At 41.2% G+C, this 18,018-nt stretch overlaps 2 protein-coding genes across 5 annotated transcripts; one reads left to right on the plus strand and one right to left on the minus strand.

The window, feature by feature from the left end:
- Nucleotides 1-1,852: 1,852 nt before the first annotated feature.
- LOC126989419 (endoplasmic reticulum junction formation protein lunapark-A-like) lies at nucleotides 1,853-8,681 on the plus strand. Of its 4 annotated transcripts, none has more exons than XM_050848012.1 (11): nucleotides 1,853-2,014; nucleotides 3,021-3,062; nucleotides 3,623-3,810; nucleotides 3,931-4,117; nucleotides 4,503-4,557; nucleotides 4,671-4,817; nucleotides 5,295-5,414; nucleotides 5,840-6,037; nucleotides 6,288-6,482; nucleotides 6,695-6,781; nucleotides 7,487-8,681. In XM_050848012.1, exons 1-11 carry the CDS (start codon nucleotides 1,988-1,990, stop codon nucleotides 7,669-7,671), a joined length of 1,431 nt encoding a protein of 476 aa, XP_050703969.1. In that variant the 5' UTR covers nucleotides 1,853-1,987; the 3' UTR covers nucleotides 7,672-8,681. The 4 variants fall into 4 exon arrangements, with proteins under 4 accessions (XP_050703969.1, XP_050703971.1, XP_050703970.1 ...); XM_050848013.1 differs by having other exon boundaries at nucleotides 1,854-2,014; nucleotides 7,511-8,681; XM_050848015.1 differs by lacking the exon at nucleotides 1,853-2,014 and adding an exon at nucleotides 2,130-2,248.
- Nucleotides 8,682-8,833: 152 nt separating this feature from the next.
- LOC126989421 (outer mitochondrial transmembrane helix translocase-like) lies at nucleotides 8,834-17,442 on the minus strand. The gene is given in 9 exon segments (XM_050848016.1): nucleotides 8,834-10,831; nucleotides 12,085-12,107; nucleotides 12,109-12,255; nucleotides 12,575-12,771; nucleotides 13,382-13,582; nucleotides 14,482-14,659; nucleotides 15,328-15,372; nucleotides 15,869-16,081; nucleotides 17,295-17,442. Coding segments are annotated over 8 exon segments (1,101 nt in total). The 5' UTR covers nucleotides 16,019-16,081; nucleotides 17,295-17,442; the 3' UTR covers nucleotides 8,834-10,671.
- Between the last annotated feature and the right edge of the window lie 576 nt (nucleotides 17,443-18,018).

Genomic DNA, 18,018 nt, shown 5'->3' on the forward strand with positions numbered 1-18,018 from the left:
ACCGTGCCAGAAACCCATTGATCTCGCCTCACTACCTTATGGAGCCAACTACCGCACTTTTGTTCCTTTTGTTTCGCTGCAGCTAACTTGACAGGGATCTATTCTGGCATTGATCTAGCTACAATTTATCCAGCTATCTGTGTATGTGTTCTGGTAACCGTAATTGTATCTTGCATTGTTTAGCTCAGCGATGTGTCCACTAAGATTTGCTCGTACGTCTGACACGATGCTGGCCGCGAGGGACGCCTCAGGGGAAAGACAACTTCCTTTTTTTTTACTATCCCTTGCACCCCTCAGCTGGCCGGAAAGACGGCTTTACACATTCAGTCATGAACACTTAAATGCCTGTTATGCCAAAAGCTGATTGTTCATGGTTGTCAGGTTCTCCAGACACCATAAAAATAAAGTAAAATTTCGCGAATATCTCCGACGTGTGAGAGGACCACACCCACCACCGCCCCCCGAGAGGCTGCACGTGGCTGTGTTGTCAATGACAGCCACAATGACCCCCATCTTCATAGTAACAATAAGCGTCATTATCACACAGTTACCATGCTAATCATATAATCTTCCCTGTGGACATATGCCTATACACTTATTGCCCTCGTCTTCAAGTACACGGAAGAAGGGAATTAACTAATTACCCTACAATATGTTGCATCTTTATACTTTATTGTTGATTCATGTATTTATTTTAGACATGATACATAAACAACTTACTCGAAAATCACTTTATTGGCAGCTCAAGTGTACGTCTAGGAGTAAGGCCAACGCGTTATGTAACCATAAGCTCCTCATTGCCACACCTTCCTAGCAAGTTACAGTCCATGTATATATTGACCATTATAACTTGTTTGAAAATAATCATATATCATCAGTAACAACAGGTTTCTATATCCAAACCAAGCTACGTAGGCCTATAGGCATTAGATGTGACGAAAAAATTAAGTTGCTCAATACGTATTTTTTTCGAACGTGACACAAGTAACATTCAGGTTATTAGAGTGGATGACATGCCAAAGCTCAACTATTTACTTACGAAATGTTTCTTTTATAGTGCAAATGAGAAGGAAAATGGTAAATTGCGTACTATTATGCTGAAACGCCAATCATTTACGATGCAGATGTATTATAAGCCGGCCTACAGCCTACCAACAACAGTGGCAGACACTTTTATTTTAAGCCTTCAAGTGAATAGAATTACACGTTTACCTTTATTTGTTGAAATTTAATCCCGAGCGCCGCAACCCGAGGGCCCCGGTGGTGGAGGAATTCGCAACAGCAAAATAACTCGCAGAGAGAGGTCCAACTTGTTGACTTTTTAATATTGTTCTATCACTCACCGCTATCGTTTACTTCTCCTGTTTCGGCTCCAATACATGGTACAAACACCAGAGCAACACTTTTAATCAAGAGAAGCCTTTATAACAAACGAGTAGGGCAGATTTTAAAAAGAATTACCCCCACGTTGATTTTCACTTAGTATTTGCTTGTTTGGTCTGTTGGTCTGCTGTGTTGTTTTCTTGCTGGCAATATCAACCATCACAAAGATCACAAGTGGACAAGACTAGGATGAGAGCGGGAAATCAGGGAAAATACCCAAAATAAATAATGGCAGAGAATGGCAAATGACGCGCTAGGAGGGGAGAGAATGGAATAGCTGAGGGGGAGGGAAGGGGGAGATTTACCCCATCTTAAAATCTTTATTCCTAGGCTTAACTATTACTCCTGTCACTCTATTCCAGGTAAATTAATAGGTTTTCCTGATGTGTATTCCCCAGTGCGCATGCGTAGTGGACATCAGAGCGACTTATTTCTACGAGGAGGTATTTCTCGCAACACCTACCTCTCCCCCTCGGCGCGACAGCCAATCAGCGGCCGCCTTCCGTCCCTCCTCGCCCCCGCCAGCCAATCGGCGCCTTTGTTTTGGCCGCAGCCACCAGGCAAAACAAGGCGGATATTCCCCCATGAGGGAGGAAGGCCGACCATGGGGCTTATCATATCCAGGTTTAGGGTAAGGCAATGGATTTTACAATATGTTCTTGACCCTCTTGTCCGGGCGGGTTCTGAGTGCTGTGTGCCGCCGCCTGCTGCCTCTGTCCCCTGTCCCTCCTGCCGCCACCACACCCAGGCTAAATTTAACTTAGCACTACGTTCATATCGTGTACCAGGCGCCTGCATTGAGGGATAATAAACTAATGGCCGCTGTGCCCTGCATGCCGCCCTGTTATCCTACTGTTGGCTCGAGGTGACGGTGTATGAGTGGTGTGGGTGTGCCTGTTACCTTGAGCTGCCACCCACCCTATGCTCATGATTAATGCTCAAGTGTGAAGAGACAAAGTGAATCAACTCCTTTCCCTATTAGACAAGGAAACTTCATCCATTACTTAATAGGAACACACTCCTATTCCACTGCACATATGCTGGACTGGACTAACCTAGTGTCAGTCAGAGAAGCAGCAGCTGTTACATGTCCAAGGCCATGAGTGTAGACTCATGATGGATGTCAGCATAAAAAGAACTTTGATATTAGCTCAGCACCAGGGTAACACCAGTAATAACCTTAGCTTTACCAGCATAGGCAGCACCAAGATTTGTTTTCTTTAGTATAGGCTCAGAGGGGCTTCCTCGATGCAGGGGGTCGAGGTTGTACCATGAGATAAGTTGTTTCAAAGTTGGTGGTGTAGGGTAGTGGGCATTATTTGGCTGACCTAAGCAGTCTCTCCCCACAGTTATTACTTTATGTTTCTCTTATGAATTTTCTCAGTGTGTAGCACCATATTTACTCATATTCAGAAAGACCCCCAAAAGTATATATAAAATTAAAAGATTTTCATGAAATGCATGGGGTACGTACACACACCTTGCCTGTTGACAACTGCAGACGGCTTTGATATATATAGTGGGATTTTTCTGAATGATCTGGGGCAGTGGTTTTATTATTCAGTAATTATTTGTTGATTGATTTTCCAGAACTATTATCTTGTAGACTGTGCTAACAATGTATATTCTCTTTGCAGAAAAAGCCATCAACCAAAGAGCTTTTGGAAAAGATCCAGAAGGTATGTGATAATAGTGAAATTGTAATATCCTGTGAAATATGTACTCTTTAATCTTCCCAATTTGTGCTGCCTTTGTGCATCAAGTTTTCTTCATGCAAAAGTTAACAAATGAATAAAAAAATAAAGGCTTATAAAAAGAATAGTTTTGTAGCTAAGTGCATCATATTTTCTTGCATCATAGACATAAGTTTTCCAAAATCATTGAGTTAGCACCTCTTTAGAAGAGTTGCCTGAGTAGTGAAGTTTTATGCAGCAGACACAGTGGGTTCTGAGGTCACCAAAGCCCACAGTGTTGCGATGAAAGCTCATTTACTTAAAGCAGGTCTGAGTGGGTCAGTACATTTATATATACTTTATGTAAAGATGAAATAGAATAATTACAGAGATAAGTAAATAAGGCGCTGTTGTCCTGAATCACCTTAAAGCCAAGATTAAACAGGTTATGAACTGATATGCCATTTTGATGTAGTGGAGGCATGTGAGATAACAAATGCATCTATAATTCCTATGAACCAGAGAAATTACCAGTACCATGACCTTGCCTGTTGTGGTGCTTGCAGGATGTCGAGGGGATTGAAGAGTATCGCAGTCACACACAGCAGCGGCAGAAGAGGCTGGTTGGCTACCTCGTGCTTTACTCCATTGTCCTGTACCTGATAGCCGCCCTTGTATGCTACTTTTACTACTTCCCAGACAATCTCCAGCACCGGCTCCTCTATGCCATGCCCTTCGTAGTCTTTCCTTTCCTGTGAGTATCACCATTTGAAAACTGGTTGCCATGACAGTTTTGAAATGTTGTCCAAAGATTTTTTCTTTATCCTGTCACCCTCCATATATGTGCCTTCATTAATGAGAACTAACCTTTCAGAGTTTATATACTTAAGCGAATACTGACGTGGTATTATTCTCGGAAAATTAAAAAAAATGAGGAAAATTTGAAAACTCTATTAGAGCGGAAAGAGAAGATCTTGGAGGATGTGATGGAGACGGAGACATACAAGGTGGCTAAAGAGATCCTGGAGAAGTATGCACCAGATCAGCTACGCAAGAACCAGGTAGGCTGAGGGGGTCATCTTTACAACCAGAGCTAGGCCATCTTCTTTATCTCTTCAGACCAAGGGCTAAACATAAAATTTTGTGCTTTGTGAAGTTCTTTCAGTGGAAAAGAGGCAGTTAGCTAGGTTTCAAGATCCCCCTGAACCTTAACTAACATAAAATGTCTAAAACAACTTCATTAGTCATAGTAAGTGTTAATAGCATCTGAGCCTGTAGGGTTCTGTTTCCTGAGTTTGACCACTCCTTCACCATCCCTCAATATGTCAAATTGGTCTTCATTATTTACTGCTTTTTAGTATATAAGTGTTAGTAATCTTTTTTTTCTTAAATAAACAGTCCATAAAATTCATAAAATAAACTACTAGATAAACTGTGCATTGACAGATGCACAAAACAACAGCAGTCAGTGGAGCCTCACCAGTCACTTCTCTCCACTCAGGTTAGTCATCCATTCCAGTCACCAGTTTTAGACCATAATGTGAAATAAAAGTTACCACAAAATGAGTAGTGAGATAACCATTCACCGTTATGATATCAAAGGCTACATTACAGATGTTAGAAGACGGGTAGTGAACACAACCAGCACCCCACAGCCCCGCATGGCTGGTGTTGGGGTGCGGCCGCAGGGGCTACCACACCAGACCCCCATCTTCACCCCCAGGCCCATAATAACGCCTCAGGCCACACCAGTCAGACCAGGTAAACTGCTTTGTGTTATATATTTATGGACACAGTTACTGACCTAGAAGGTACTATTGTGTCAGACTTTGAGCGTCTCCCTCCAGCAGTCCCTTACTGCTTTACTTAATCCTTTACCATGAACTGATTGAAGATATTTAGTTGAACCACACAAAAGAGTAAAATACCTTTCTTTGTCCTTTGTTTTCTGTAGCTATCTCACCAAATCCAGGCCACTACTGAGAGTTTGGCTGCAATTATTTGTCTGCTGTTCTTTGGATTTCTTTTCTTATGCCATAGTATTATAGCAAGAGACCTAAGCTCTTATCACTTAAGCTTTTAGTCTTATGCTCACTGAGTTTTAGCTGTAGCATACAGTGAATATAATAAAATTTTACTGTTTGACTAATTTTTCTGTTTTAACAATGCTCCCTAGCCTAATGCCTGAGATACAGTTCTATAAGCCTAACGTAGAGTGAGGATGTGTTGGCATTGCAGTGGGTGGTGTGGGTCCCTTGAGGTCAGTTCCAGCGTTGGGCTCCCCACCCGGCCCTCCAGGACCCAGACTAGGCCTGACCTCCTCTGCCCAGGTGTCCTCCCTCCAGACTCCAATGCCCCGTCAGTGTCCCATCTGCTGGTCCTTCATGTGACAACCTGATGGCTGTCATTTAATTCTCGTAGATAAAAAAAGTGAAAAAATACATTCCATCAAAATTTATCACATTCTGCAAATATACTACTGCTGGTATATTCTTGTGCAGTATTTTATGTACATTTTCAAAGCCATTATTTTAAATACATTTGCATAGTATTATAATTATGAAGTACTATTCTTCAGAATAATTAAATTCAATGCCTGACCCTTAACAAGCAAGAACTTGTTTGCATTCATTAGATATTTAATTATTTACACTTAGAACTTAATAAGAGATCATATGGTATTTAATGATAATTGGCCATTCAGCATAAATATTTTTTTGTGTTACTACAAAATTTGCATATCAGCAAGAAAGCTTGTAAACATGTGTCCATTTCTATAACAGGTGGAGAAGTGGTTAGGGGGGAGGGTGGCCCCCCCGGGCCCCCTATGCCGCGGCCAGTGCTTCCCCGCGAGAGAGGTTACCTGGATCGCTTCATAGAGTACTTGGTGGGTGACGGCCCCGCCAACCGCTTTGCCTTGGTGTGCCGGCAGTGTGAGTCGCACAATGGCATGGCCCTCAAGGATGAATTCCAGTACCTGGGTGAGTAAAGATTATCTCTTCTATTCTCTTCCCCCTCTGATTTGAATGACTTCATTTGAATAACCATTGTAGAAGAACCACTTTTTTCAAATATATATATATGAAGCTATAAGTAACAGAGTCAGCCAAACACCAATTGAAGAAAAATGCACATATGGACTTCTTTCTTGCTGCATCATAAACAGATTATTCATAATTTTTGCCAGGGACTTTTGCACACAAGATTATTGATAGTTCTCCATTGTTGCAGCTTTCCGGTGTGCTTACTGCTTCTACTGGAACCCTGCCCGAAAGCAGCGCCCCTCAGCCCCCCGCCTGGAGGACCTGGCTCCCCAGCTGCCCCCTCCCCTGCCCACTACTCAGGACCAAGATGAAGAGGAGGAGGAGGATCAAGAATCATCATCAGGTGAAGAAGAGGAGGAAGAAGAAGAAGGAGGTGCAGAAGGTAAGGTGTTAATTCAGTGAAGTTACAAAATGACAACATTTTCTTGCTGTTACTGCAAAATGTAATCTTAGGTCATTATGTAAAAATGAATGAGGGTCAAAAAATGACAATGAATGTATTTGGCATCCTACAAAGAGCTGATTGGCATTATTACAGTAGATATGGTAAAACCTGAACATTATCATCCCCTACAATGGCTGCCATTTCCACAGAATCTGAAAGCAACAGCTCTGGTGAGGAGGAGGAGGGCCCAGCATCCTCAGAGATGTCTAGCACCAAGGCCACATCAAGTCAGGAAGGTGAGTTGCCTTGGGAATGTAGTAATGAGATTCAGTTGACTGACCATCATTAGGTGACATCATCATGACAAATATGATGCATATCTGGCCGGGCAAACATTCCAAAAAAACTGGAGTAATCGAATGATGCCCCTGGGTGTTGTAAGGGTAACGAGTCGGATAGGACCCCATGCCTTAGGTACATGATCCTAATTTGCCTCTATAGGTATTATGCTTTCAGTGGCTCTACCTTGCCACCCTCCCTAGGGAGTAACAGTTAGTCAGTGATGATTTATGTAGTTCATGTGAACATATCTTTAAATCAATTAAACTGAAATTGCTTATCAGACTCAGTTAAACAAAATTAGAGTTTAACTAATTTATATTGAATAACCAGGTCAACTTTACAGAATTATTTTAATTTTGAGATCCAGTTAGCTCAGGTGCAGAATGTTGTCATCTGCAGTATTTTTTTTACAAGGGCTGTGGATATTTGTGTTGTAGAGTCAGGACTGATCTAAGAGCAGCGCAAACAAAGCAGCTGCATTGTGTCCCTCACCCTCACATATATAAGTTGGCTGCACCATTCTGAAATATTAGAGCATGCTGAAAGAGGTCATGATAACATTACTGCCTTGGACCCCACACTTGGTAGGACTGCCCTGTATATAGGATGACTTTCTTCTCAAGCAAAGAATAGCTACCAGCTTGAAGCCTGCCTGACAGGTGTGTGCTGTGCTCCACCACCAGGTTCTCTGGAGGATCTGGCCAAGTCAACACCATCATCTGACCCAACCACTTCAGATGACCACCCGCCACCTTCAGGGGATGCAGCCTTAGGGTCAGCTGGCCTCACCTCCTCCTCCACAACTCCACCCTCCTCCACTAATGAGGCAGAAGAAACCGAATAGAAGTTTCCAGTCATTGATCTGGACTGAGGCTGTGACTCAGTTAATAATACACCAAGTGAAGTGTTCTTGTGTTGCTGTTGTCTGTCCACCTCCCAAGCTTGTGTTCCTTTGTAGACTGCTTCATACCTGACATTTTTGGACTCTTCTCCAGGTCTTGGTACCCTCAGGAAAACTGGGCATATACATCCTTTTCTGCACATCACTGTCTGTTTTGACTTCATCCACTTCCCCAACTCTCAGATCTAGTTACTTGCTTGTAAATGTACTTAATTTCCTTTTCTCCTATTTTTGGCATCATAGAATTATGCCTTTAGTGAAGTGTTGGCTTTTGCACAAAACATTACATAGTAGCCACACATTCTTTCATAATTTCTATCATCAGGAATCTTCCACTGATCTCTCACTGCCAGTATTTTCTAATCACTTCTTGTACATGACAGTGCCGAGCCATGTGCCGGCACTCGTTAAACTTTAAGAGGAATCTTTGAATCTGCCATTCTTGCAACATTTGGTGTTTGGTTCAAGCCAGTATATGTTTCTCTTTCCTCCCAGATGTTTGGGTGCCAAGGAGTTTGTCAGTCATTATATCTTGAGTGATAGATATTTTTTTTTTATTTAGAGAGTAAGTAGCTAAACAGGTGTTTCCAAGAAAATGCAGACCGTTTTATTATTGTGTGTAATGTCTGCCTTTTTCTGTTGCTCACAAGCAGGTGCTATTAGTGTGTTTGGTGACAGCTGCACCCTGACTTACAGATTATGAAAGGTAATGCATAGCCAGATAAAACATACGGTTATTTGAACCACTTCATACTAATTGGACTGTTTGTGTTCAGTATTACTCAAAGTCTTCACTCATAGGAAAATATGCTTTAACATGATATTTTTCCAAAAGTAACTGTGTGCCCAGTAGTTAGCAGGAACAAGTATTGCCTGTTGAGATTTGCATACTGTGCTGTACAATACAGGCAAGTGTTTGTTATTGTTAGCTTTAGTAAACTATTACTTTCATACTGAAGGAATATATTTTGTAACCTTATAAAAACTCACATGTATTGTACTACTGGCCCCTAAATAATGATCATCATGAGGACCTTGCTTAAGGCATTAGAAGTGTTATAAAGTGTTGGGCTGGTGTCTCATGAAACAAGAAAACATATTTAAAGAAAAGTTAGGCTGTATTAATGTAAAATGTTGCCTTTCCTTTGTGTTACATGTAAAGGAAGTGGGTCAATTAATGATGAAATGAAGACATGTATTCATAGATATTTTAAAGTGAGTCTGAATACTGTCATGAGAATTTATGGCTAATGTTCCTTGGGTTCATATTCTATTCAACCAGAGGATAGTGACGAAATGATAGATTCTTAAAGGTTAAATTATTAATATTTACATCGTCTCTAAACAGAACTAAAATACTGATACTTTAATGAATTATATAGAATCTCATACAAGTCAACATTACTTTACACATCCTTTAACAATAACTTTTATAGATTATATCTTGAGAAAGTTCTTTGCACCTTCTACTTTCCTACTTTCTATGGTTACAACTAAGGCATGGACAGTAGTACGGGCTTAAGTGCCACTGCCACCTAACCACAGCTGCCAGCACTACATATTTCAGTTTGGTTTCCTTACTCATGTTATTTGTTCCCTTCTGCAAATATTGGTAAGGTCTAATAAGCAGTTGAAATTTGTTGCTCCCAAATCATCTACAGCTGAATGTTGACTTATCTTTATGCCTGCACCTCTAAAAACAATCACTTGAGTCATTACAACCGTGCATGCCTAAATTGTAAATTGCACACCAAGCTTACACTGTGGAAAGAAATATTGCTGATGATAAATTACTTATCCTGACAATGTAATCCTGCCATGGTAATATGACACAGATAAAACTACTAAAACATATCACAGATTCTTTCATCATGACAATACTTAAGAGAAACAATATGTACAAGCAATGGAACTCGTTACTAACACCACTATCCTTCTTACAACAGATGATTTTTTAAAGTTTCTGCATCTTCATGACAGAAGGAACTGGGGAAAGAATAGTTTGATTCATACTTTCTATTTCTCCTAAATATCTAGTCTACACACACACACACATGCGCACACACACACATTAAATATTATAAAGACTGTAATTTAACAATGTATAACAACAAGGAAACATTAAATCTAACTTACATGAAAATTATTTACACCGCCATAATTGTTTACAGCTTCTAACTATCACCATCATTACTCTTTTCTTTACCAGGCACAGTCACAGTTAAAAAGAAATGCAAACCATCAGCTAATTAGAAAGGCTTATAAAGGGTTGACACTGGCTGCTACACCCACTTGACTCTCCACCTATCTTGGTAAGTCAGTAACCTTCAGACTGATGGATTATAGTTCAGTAAACGACTGACATCTTATGCCCATATTCTTAAATGTATCAGGCTCCCATTATGGCTGTTTCCCAAGGTCATGGAGAAGATTAACTAGGTCTTCATGGGTATAAAACTATTACTGGCATCACAAGGAAGTCAATGAAAACCCCAGCAACTTCTACGAAAGTCTTTTCAAACAGGTGAACTGAGGTGCCAAAACGTTTAAAAATAACGGCATTAGACCCTTCAGAGAGCAGGTAAGTCTTACTGTAGGATGAGCTGCACATGTTCAGCTTATTTAGTCTTCCTTCTCATTTATCTAAAGGTATTGACTAACACTAATAAATGCTGTCTACACATGGGAAATGATTGGAAAACTTCTCATCAAGAAATATGATCTTGAATGATGAACACAACTAGATGACATGAACAGCTATGTCACATCCTTGAGAAATGTCTAGAATCAGCTACATGATACTCATCTGCATCCATATATATGTATTTGGTCTTGAGGTATAAAACAACACCGACAGAACTTGTCTATATTGAGTGAATCCTCAAAAGCTACATAGATGAAACACCACTCACATACCATGCTACTGGAACCCTTGTCAGGACCTTAGTCTAGGTCCATCTTGAGCAAGGCTTCGGCCTGTCTGTTGTAGACCCGTGACTCCTTCATCTTGCCAAGAGCTTGCTTGAAGTCCACTGACGTGATGGGTCTCAAGGACTCAGTGTCTGAGTGTTTCCCATTACTTGTAGCGTTTGCCACTTCAGGCCTGCAGATACAGAAGGACTTTAAATTAGAAAGCTCATTTAGCATATCAAGAGGAAATCAACATCATTAGTCATCACTTGTCCCCTGCAGGGCAAAGGCCTTTCCCAAAGCTTCCCACCCTTCCCTCTCTAATGTTATTATACTTCATTCTGCTCCTGCAACAAGTAAAAACAACATAATGAATATTATTATTTTATTTTAATATCTATATGCTCTAGCATCAGATCATAACTCATTATAAGAGGTGGCCATAGTGAGAGTTGCCATTTTTCCTGGCCACATAAACTGTTCTTGAAATTGCTCAAAAACTACCAGGAATACTAAACCAGTAAAGTATTTTTGGAACTGATAGCAGTAATAAAAATCAACACTATAGTCGGTTCAACGAGAGCTGGCAGAGATTTTCCTTCAGGGGTGGACTCGTGGACTTGGCGTCATTGCTTGAGTGGCGGTCTCCACACCACTCATTGGCTGTTTTTTACTAGATCTAAGCTGCGGCTTAAAATCAACACTATTGGTATATAAATGTAGTTATTCTTATAATCGCTCTTCCTTATGGCTATTTATTAGCTTATTATCCACAAAATGTAATATTAGAAACATATTTCAGGAATAATGACAGGACGATGAAAGAAATGAGAAGGTTCTTGCGTTAGGCCAATGTTTCCGTTATGACTCCGTAGCATCACTACACATTATGAATAAACCAGGTCTAAAAATATACCAAAAATCTTACAATAAATGGGTTAATTAATTAGACTAGCCTAGCACTTTGCAGTGGTAAAAAGTAGTAAAAAAAAGTCTAGCCTCAACAGTCACTCGACATGTCCGTTTACGTGCAGTTCTGACTTAGTTTTGTTATGAATGTCGTTTCAGATTAATTTATAATAGTTCAAAAGGCACATACTTATCAATAAAGATATTATTGCATTAGTTTTTATCAGTGCAATCTGTTACCTTACAACTCACAAAGGGTTTTGGTAGGAATACAAAGTCAATTTTATGCACATTAGAATAAGTTAAGATTTGGCCAATGAGTGCACAGTACCATCACCCATGCAATGATACCAAGTCCGCGAGTCCACCCCTGAAGGAAAATCTCCACCAGCTCTCGTGGAACCGACTATAGCACTGCCCACCTATGCTAAAATTACAATATGGAACACATCCGCTGTTGTTTCTTTCTTGACAGTTTCAAGAAGCATCAACAATATGACATGTCAGCCTTGAACTTGTGTTGCTTTTATCACTTACTCTGAGTCTAAGAGGTGTGGCCGATGAAGCGGAAGCAGTTCGACACAACTCCATCAGATCTGAACCTGAGAAGCCTTCTGTTTGCCTGGCCAGGCTGGCAATATTGGTGTCCTCCCTCACAGACTCCTCACGCAGCACCAGGCGCAGAATATCCTCCCGTTGCTCCACTCCCTGACAATACAAAAAAAGATTGATCATCTCCACACAGCACTACCACAATCTATCTCTCCCTTATGCAATAATAAATTAGAACTGACATTAGTATGTTTAAAAACAGTAAACTAAAGCTTCACTTAGTATTGATAATGAAGACTTGTGAATATTTTTTTCTGAGGCAGATGTAATTTCTTAGTGGTCCCTTCTATGTAAAGGTGTCTTTATACTCCCCTCCTGAAATAGTCCAAATCTTAGGAAGGAGGAAGTATTGTAAAAGGAAGGAAATTATTAAAAGTGTTGCCCTTCCTAACCAGTACAAGTTCACACGGCTGACCGGCAAAGGTATGTGGAAGGCAGCTGGCATTCGGCGCAAGATGGCGCGGTCAACATCCTGGGGTCTGTTGGTGGCCCCCATGACCACCACACAGCGCCCGTGATCGGTGGCCAGGCCGTCCCACTGCTGCAGGAACTGGGCCTTCATCATGGCTGTGGCCTCGTGGTCTCCCGTGGCCCTCACCCGTAGGAAGGAGTCTGTGGAGGGGATTATGTTTCTTTTAATGATAGAAGGAGATATGTGAGAAAGAAAGTATTACTGAAAATTGAGGTGGAAAGCAAAAGGGAAATAGGGAGATTGAAAAGAAAATTCCAAATTTGCATGGATGATAGTGGAAGGAGATACACATGGCTGAGAGGAAAACTGTCTAGAATTGGTGACCTCACATTATAGTAGGAAACGTCAGGCAAAGGAATAAATAAAATGAAAGAGTCCCCACATATTGGTATTACCAAGAAAACAGATGCCAAAAAACTTGAAATTAAGTTGCATTATATGTTTTGGCACAGAGTTATGACTCCCCTCAAGACAAAATTTTGGTAGTACATAATATAGGGGTGTATAGAGAAAAGAAGTGTGCACAAACTACAAATACAAAGTATGTATGTAGGTTTTTCTTTTTAATGGTATAGGATAAATCAAGAGCTAAATGAAATATTAGTAAAAAGCCAGCAATTCTTTTCTTACAGGAAAGGAAGCAGCTCAAGGGCAAAACACAAGGGGAAAGACACTGCTGCTATAGAGAAAACAAACGGAAATTTAGTAAAAAAAAAATTAAGGTTTTGCTGAACAGTCACTGCCAGTTACCTATTTCGTCGACAAAAACAATGCATGGCTCCAGCTTCATGGCCAGCGAGAAGACAGCTGAGGAGAGCTTCTGGGACTCTCCGTACCACTTGTCTGTGAGTGATGCCACATCCAGGTTGATGAAGCGTGCACCCGCCTCCTTGGCCACCGCCCTCGCCAGCAGGGTCTTGCCACAGCCGGGAGGACCATGCAGCAACACTCCTTCAGGGTGGAACAACACAACACAATCAGGGCCAGTATTAGACACAAGTGATATGTGCAACTGCATGGGACCCCTTTGAAGTAGGGGCCCAAAATATTTATCAATATGTAAATAATAATTAATATTTGGGACATTTAAGTTGGTGAAATTATACTAAATAAATACAGCAAGGAATCTATTAGTGTACTTCCTTTTAAGGCCCCCCAGAAGACTACCGGTATGCTAATTTTATTTTCCATATTAAACAGTGAGAGCTCAAGTTCATTATGTCATTTTCTTTCTTTTTTGTTTCCTATACATATTAATCTGAAGTAGCAGTATGTCACTTTCATATTCACATCAGTTGTTACATGTCATTCAACTTATTTATATATTATCAATCATGCAACACTTCCTATTTTTTGTATTTCCTTTATACATATACATTGTTAAACAGTCCATCAAGCCAGTGTCAATTTTAGTGGACTGCTTGCTGCCTAGTGCTACTGGGCATGGTGGCCATAGAGTTTACCAGATCAGTATTGTATGCATATTACTCTGAAGTTCATTAATATTTTTTTTACACTATACCTCCAGCAAGAATCCTGTTCTCTAAACACCCCCCACTCCCCCACCCTCCCTCCTGGGCAGCATCAACTTCAATACCAACCTCAAGTATGTGTCATCTAAGCCCCACCCACTCCCTCACCCTCTCTTCTGGGCAGCAGTGACCACCTCCAAACTCTTTTTACAAATATCATTTTTCACTGTTTAGGTTACCTTTTCCATGAAAAAACTAAAATAACCCAAGCCAATCAGCGACAAGTCCAGGAAGTGGGCGGGGCTCAGGCAAAAGGAAACTGACTTTACTAACATATCAGCCAACCATCCCATCTATGTACCTATCTACCACTCTCACCTTTAGGAGGCTGAATGAGCTTGGAGTTCTGCAGGCGGTTGCGCTGCTGGATGGGGAGGATGAGGGTCTCCCGAAGCTCTTGGATGATGGATGAGAGGCCAGCCACATCCCGCCAGGAGGTGGTCAGCTGAGTGGGCTCAACCAGCTGACTGGCGATCATGAGTTCATACTCACTTAACTGAAAGACAGACGACCATGTGATGATGAGCTTATAAAAAGGTCTGAACTTTATACAAGACAATACCCTGAACAGTAAAGAGAAGCAGTGTTCTATTATCTGATCCATAGAACATAAGCAAACAAACCTTATTGCAGATATGAAAAAAGACAAGCCAAGGGCAACAATAACAAATCAGTAAATCAAGACTACAAAAGAAAGGTGATCCAGCCCTTTCCAACCCAAATAAATAGGCAAGGCATTAAGTAACCATTACAAAGATGCTAACCTGTAAACACCATTAGCATCGACATTGAACTAAGGAGTAATAATCACTTCAGTGTGTGAATCACTTTCCAGGAGCATTAGGCTAGTGTCACACATTCACAATCTTGACTCCCAGCGTTAGAAAATGTCGCGCTGCCAGACGTACATTACGACCTTTGTAAATAGATCCCTTTATGTGCTGACAATTGCCGATGTTGAGATATTGTTGAGATGGACACCCAACGGTCGTGGTTGATTACCGACGAGTGACAGATGTCGGGGAGGGCACCGATTGTTTTGAAATTTCCAAAACTGTTGGCATGAGGCCTGACATCAGGAGGCACCAGGAGTCAAGATCGTGAATGTGACACTAGCCTTACAATCTGTCATCTATCACAATGCAGTGTGCCAGAAATACTCACAGTGACCTTCTCTTTGATCCCAAGCCTGCGCATCACTTCTTGGGCCTGGAATGGAAGAGAATTTATTGGTTCAAATGTTTGTATGCGATGGAGGTGCAATAAGAGGACTTTGAGATTTCTATATAGATGCACCGAACTGTGGAATGGCCAAGACAGGGAGACAAACCAGTCTATAGTGAAACCAGATTGGAAAGATCATTTTTGTGTTGGCTTACATAAGTTCTTTCCTCCCTGCTGCTCTGCCACACAGTCCCAACACCTGTCTTTACCTCTCAGATGTTAGCTATAGGCAACATATATGAGGAAGAAATAGGTGTTGGGACTGTGTGGCAGAGCAGCGGGGAGGAAAGGACCCGCAGGAGCCAACACAAAAACGATCTCGCCAATCTGGTTTCACTATAAAACCTTCAATAGAATGAAAGCCAAGTCTGACTAATCAATACAGGGACAAGACCCAGCAAGCATAGCTCATACACACACAAATGCACACACGCACACATATACTACAGGATGGAGAGACAGACAGGCAACAACACAACACCTTTTTCTTTGCATCCTTCTTCTGCTTTGAGGTGGGGTCCATGGCTGACACGAGCAGCTTCACCGTGAAGTACGACGCAGCGGTGGCAAAGGCCAAACGCACCAGTAGGGAGAGCACCTCACCGCGCCCCAACTCTCCCCCTCGCTCCATTGCCGCCCCCAGGGTGAGCACCATCAGTTAGCTGCCACAACCAACACACCCTTGGAACAACACCTGGTGGGCACAAAATGGTAAATTATTAAACAAAATCTCGCAGCATTTTCTCAAATAAACTGGTAAGTATACTGACACAGAATGGAGCCTACAGTAGTAGAATGATTAGAATAAATTGGTTCTCTGAAATTCTAGGAAACTCAAATTTGGTGTTTATTGCTTTTAAATCTAGCTTTGATTTCCCACCAATATTGATGTTCAAAATCACAAATTCCGATTGAATTTTCTTAGGATATAGTTGAAAAAGTGGAAAAAAGGTTAAAAATCCCTTTCAATTATAATCATATCTTCCCCTCCCCTCAGTGGCGAGTAAAAATAGTCAATTTTCAATAACTATTATCATAAAGATTTGTATAAGTAATTCACAAACCCTCCCAAGACTACCTTTCTTATCATGGAGAATTCATTATTATGAACCCCCTCTTCGTCAGGAGCAATGAGCCATGGATCAGCCCTTTTTTAACTAACCGATTCTTACTGCATAAACAACATACAGAACAGAAACAGAAACCCATTTTTTGATCCAGTGCCCAGCTTATGCAAATGAAAGAAAGAAGATATTGTAAACAGAAAGACTCACTACAGAGGAAGAAGGACATAATTAGAGATCTGTTATTTAAAGAAGAGCTGATCGAAGAAACCAAGCCAGTGATATATGAAATGTGGAGAAAGAGAGAACAACAAAGAAAAATTCTAGACGCGACCAACTGAAGAGCTGAAAACTGACCAGTGAAGATCATCAGGGAAGCGCCGATACAAAGGCCAAGCTTCCCGAACGACACCTGACCTGACCTGACCACTGGAGGGATAGGTGTAATTCTGAAAAAATACCCAGGATACCATACATATAAGTAATGACCACCTACTATAACAAACAGGCCATATCTTCCTGTCATGTCACGCGGGACTGGACCATGAGCTCGAGGTCATGTGTAGGGACGTGTGGCATACCTGTCATGTCAGGAGATAGGCCTACTGCGTCGTCTGCTGCCCTTTACTAACCGCCCTTTTTCTGAATCTTGGCCTCTCTTTACCTCTGTACTTACCTCTGCTTCACTTACTTACAAGGGCAGAGCTACAAGATGGCCTCAAGGGCTCTGGAGGGCCACACTCCCTGATGGATAAGTTAACCTCGTGTATGGGAAGTCAAGAAACTGGCGTCGTCTGCTGCTCTGTAATGTCCCACCAGTAGCAACTATTAACCACTTCTTACCTTTCTGAACTATGCGGCGTGTGTCCCTCCTGCCGCCCTAACCTTTGCAACAGTTCTCAGCCTCGGAAAATACAAGACACCCTCGTGATGGAAGGAATTATAAGCCACGCGCCGCCCTTGCTCTGTGCCTCGGCCGGACGTAAACAATGATGAAAGCAGCAACACTTGTCTTCTGCAGGGGCGGAGGCAATATTTATCTACCTTCTACCTCACTCAGCAAAGAAATTAAAGAAAAAAGATGCGTTGTATTCATTTTTGTAATTAAAAGGAAGCTAGGACAGACATATTGATGGATAGATACATATGTGGTACGTACTGGCGTTCATGGGGACTCGTTAATATTTAGGTAATTAATAGCTATACCTTAAAATCAGATCATGAATTAACTCTATTTACTCGATCTATTTACTATATTTACGTAAACAATGATGAACGCAGCAACACTTGTCTTTTGCAGTGTTTGAGGGGCGGAGGCAATATTTATCTACCTTCTACCTCACTCAGCAAAGAAATTAAAGAAAAAAGATGCGTTGTATTCATTGTTGTAATTAAAAGGAAGCTAGGACAGACATATAGATGGATAGATACATATGTGGTACGTACTGGCGTTCATGGGGACTCGTTAATATTTAGGTAATTAATAGCTATACCTTAAAATCAGATCATGAATTAACTCTATTTACTCGATCTATTTATGTAAACAATAATGAAGGCAGCAATACTA

The sequence above is a fragment of the Eriocheir sinensis genome, unplaced genomic scaffold (assembly GCF_024679095.1).
Source record: "Eriocheir sinensis breed Jianghai 21 unplaced genomic scaffold, ASM2467909v1 Scaffold1166, whole genome shotgun sequence".
NCBI classification, from domain to species: Eukaryota; Metazoa; Arthropoda; class Malacostraca; order Decapoda; family Varunidae; genus Eriocheir; species Eriocheir sinensis.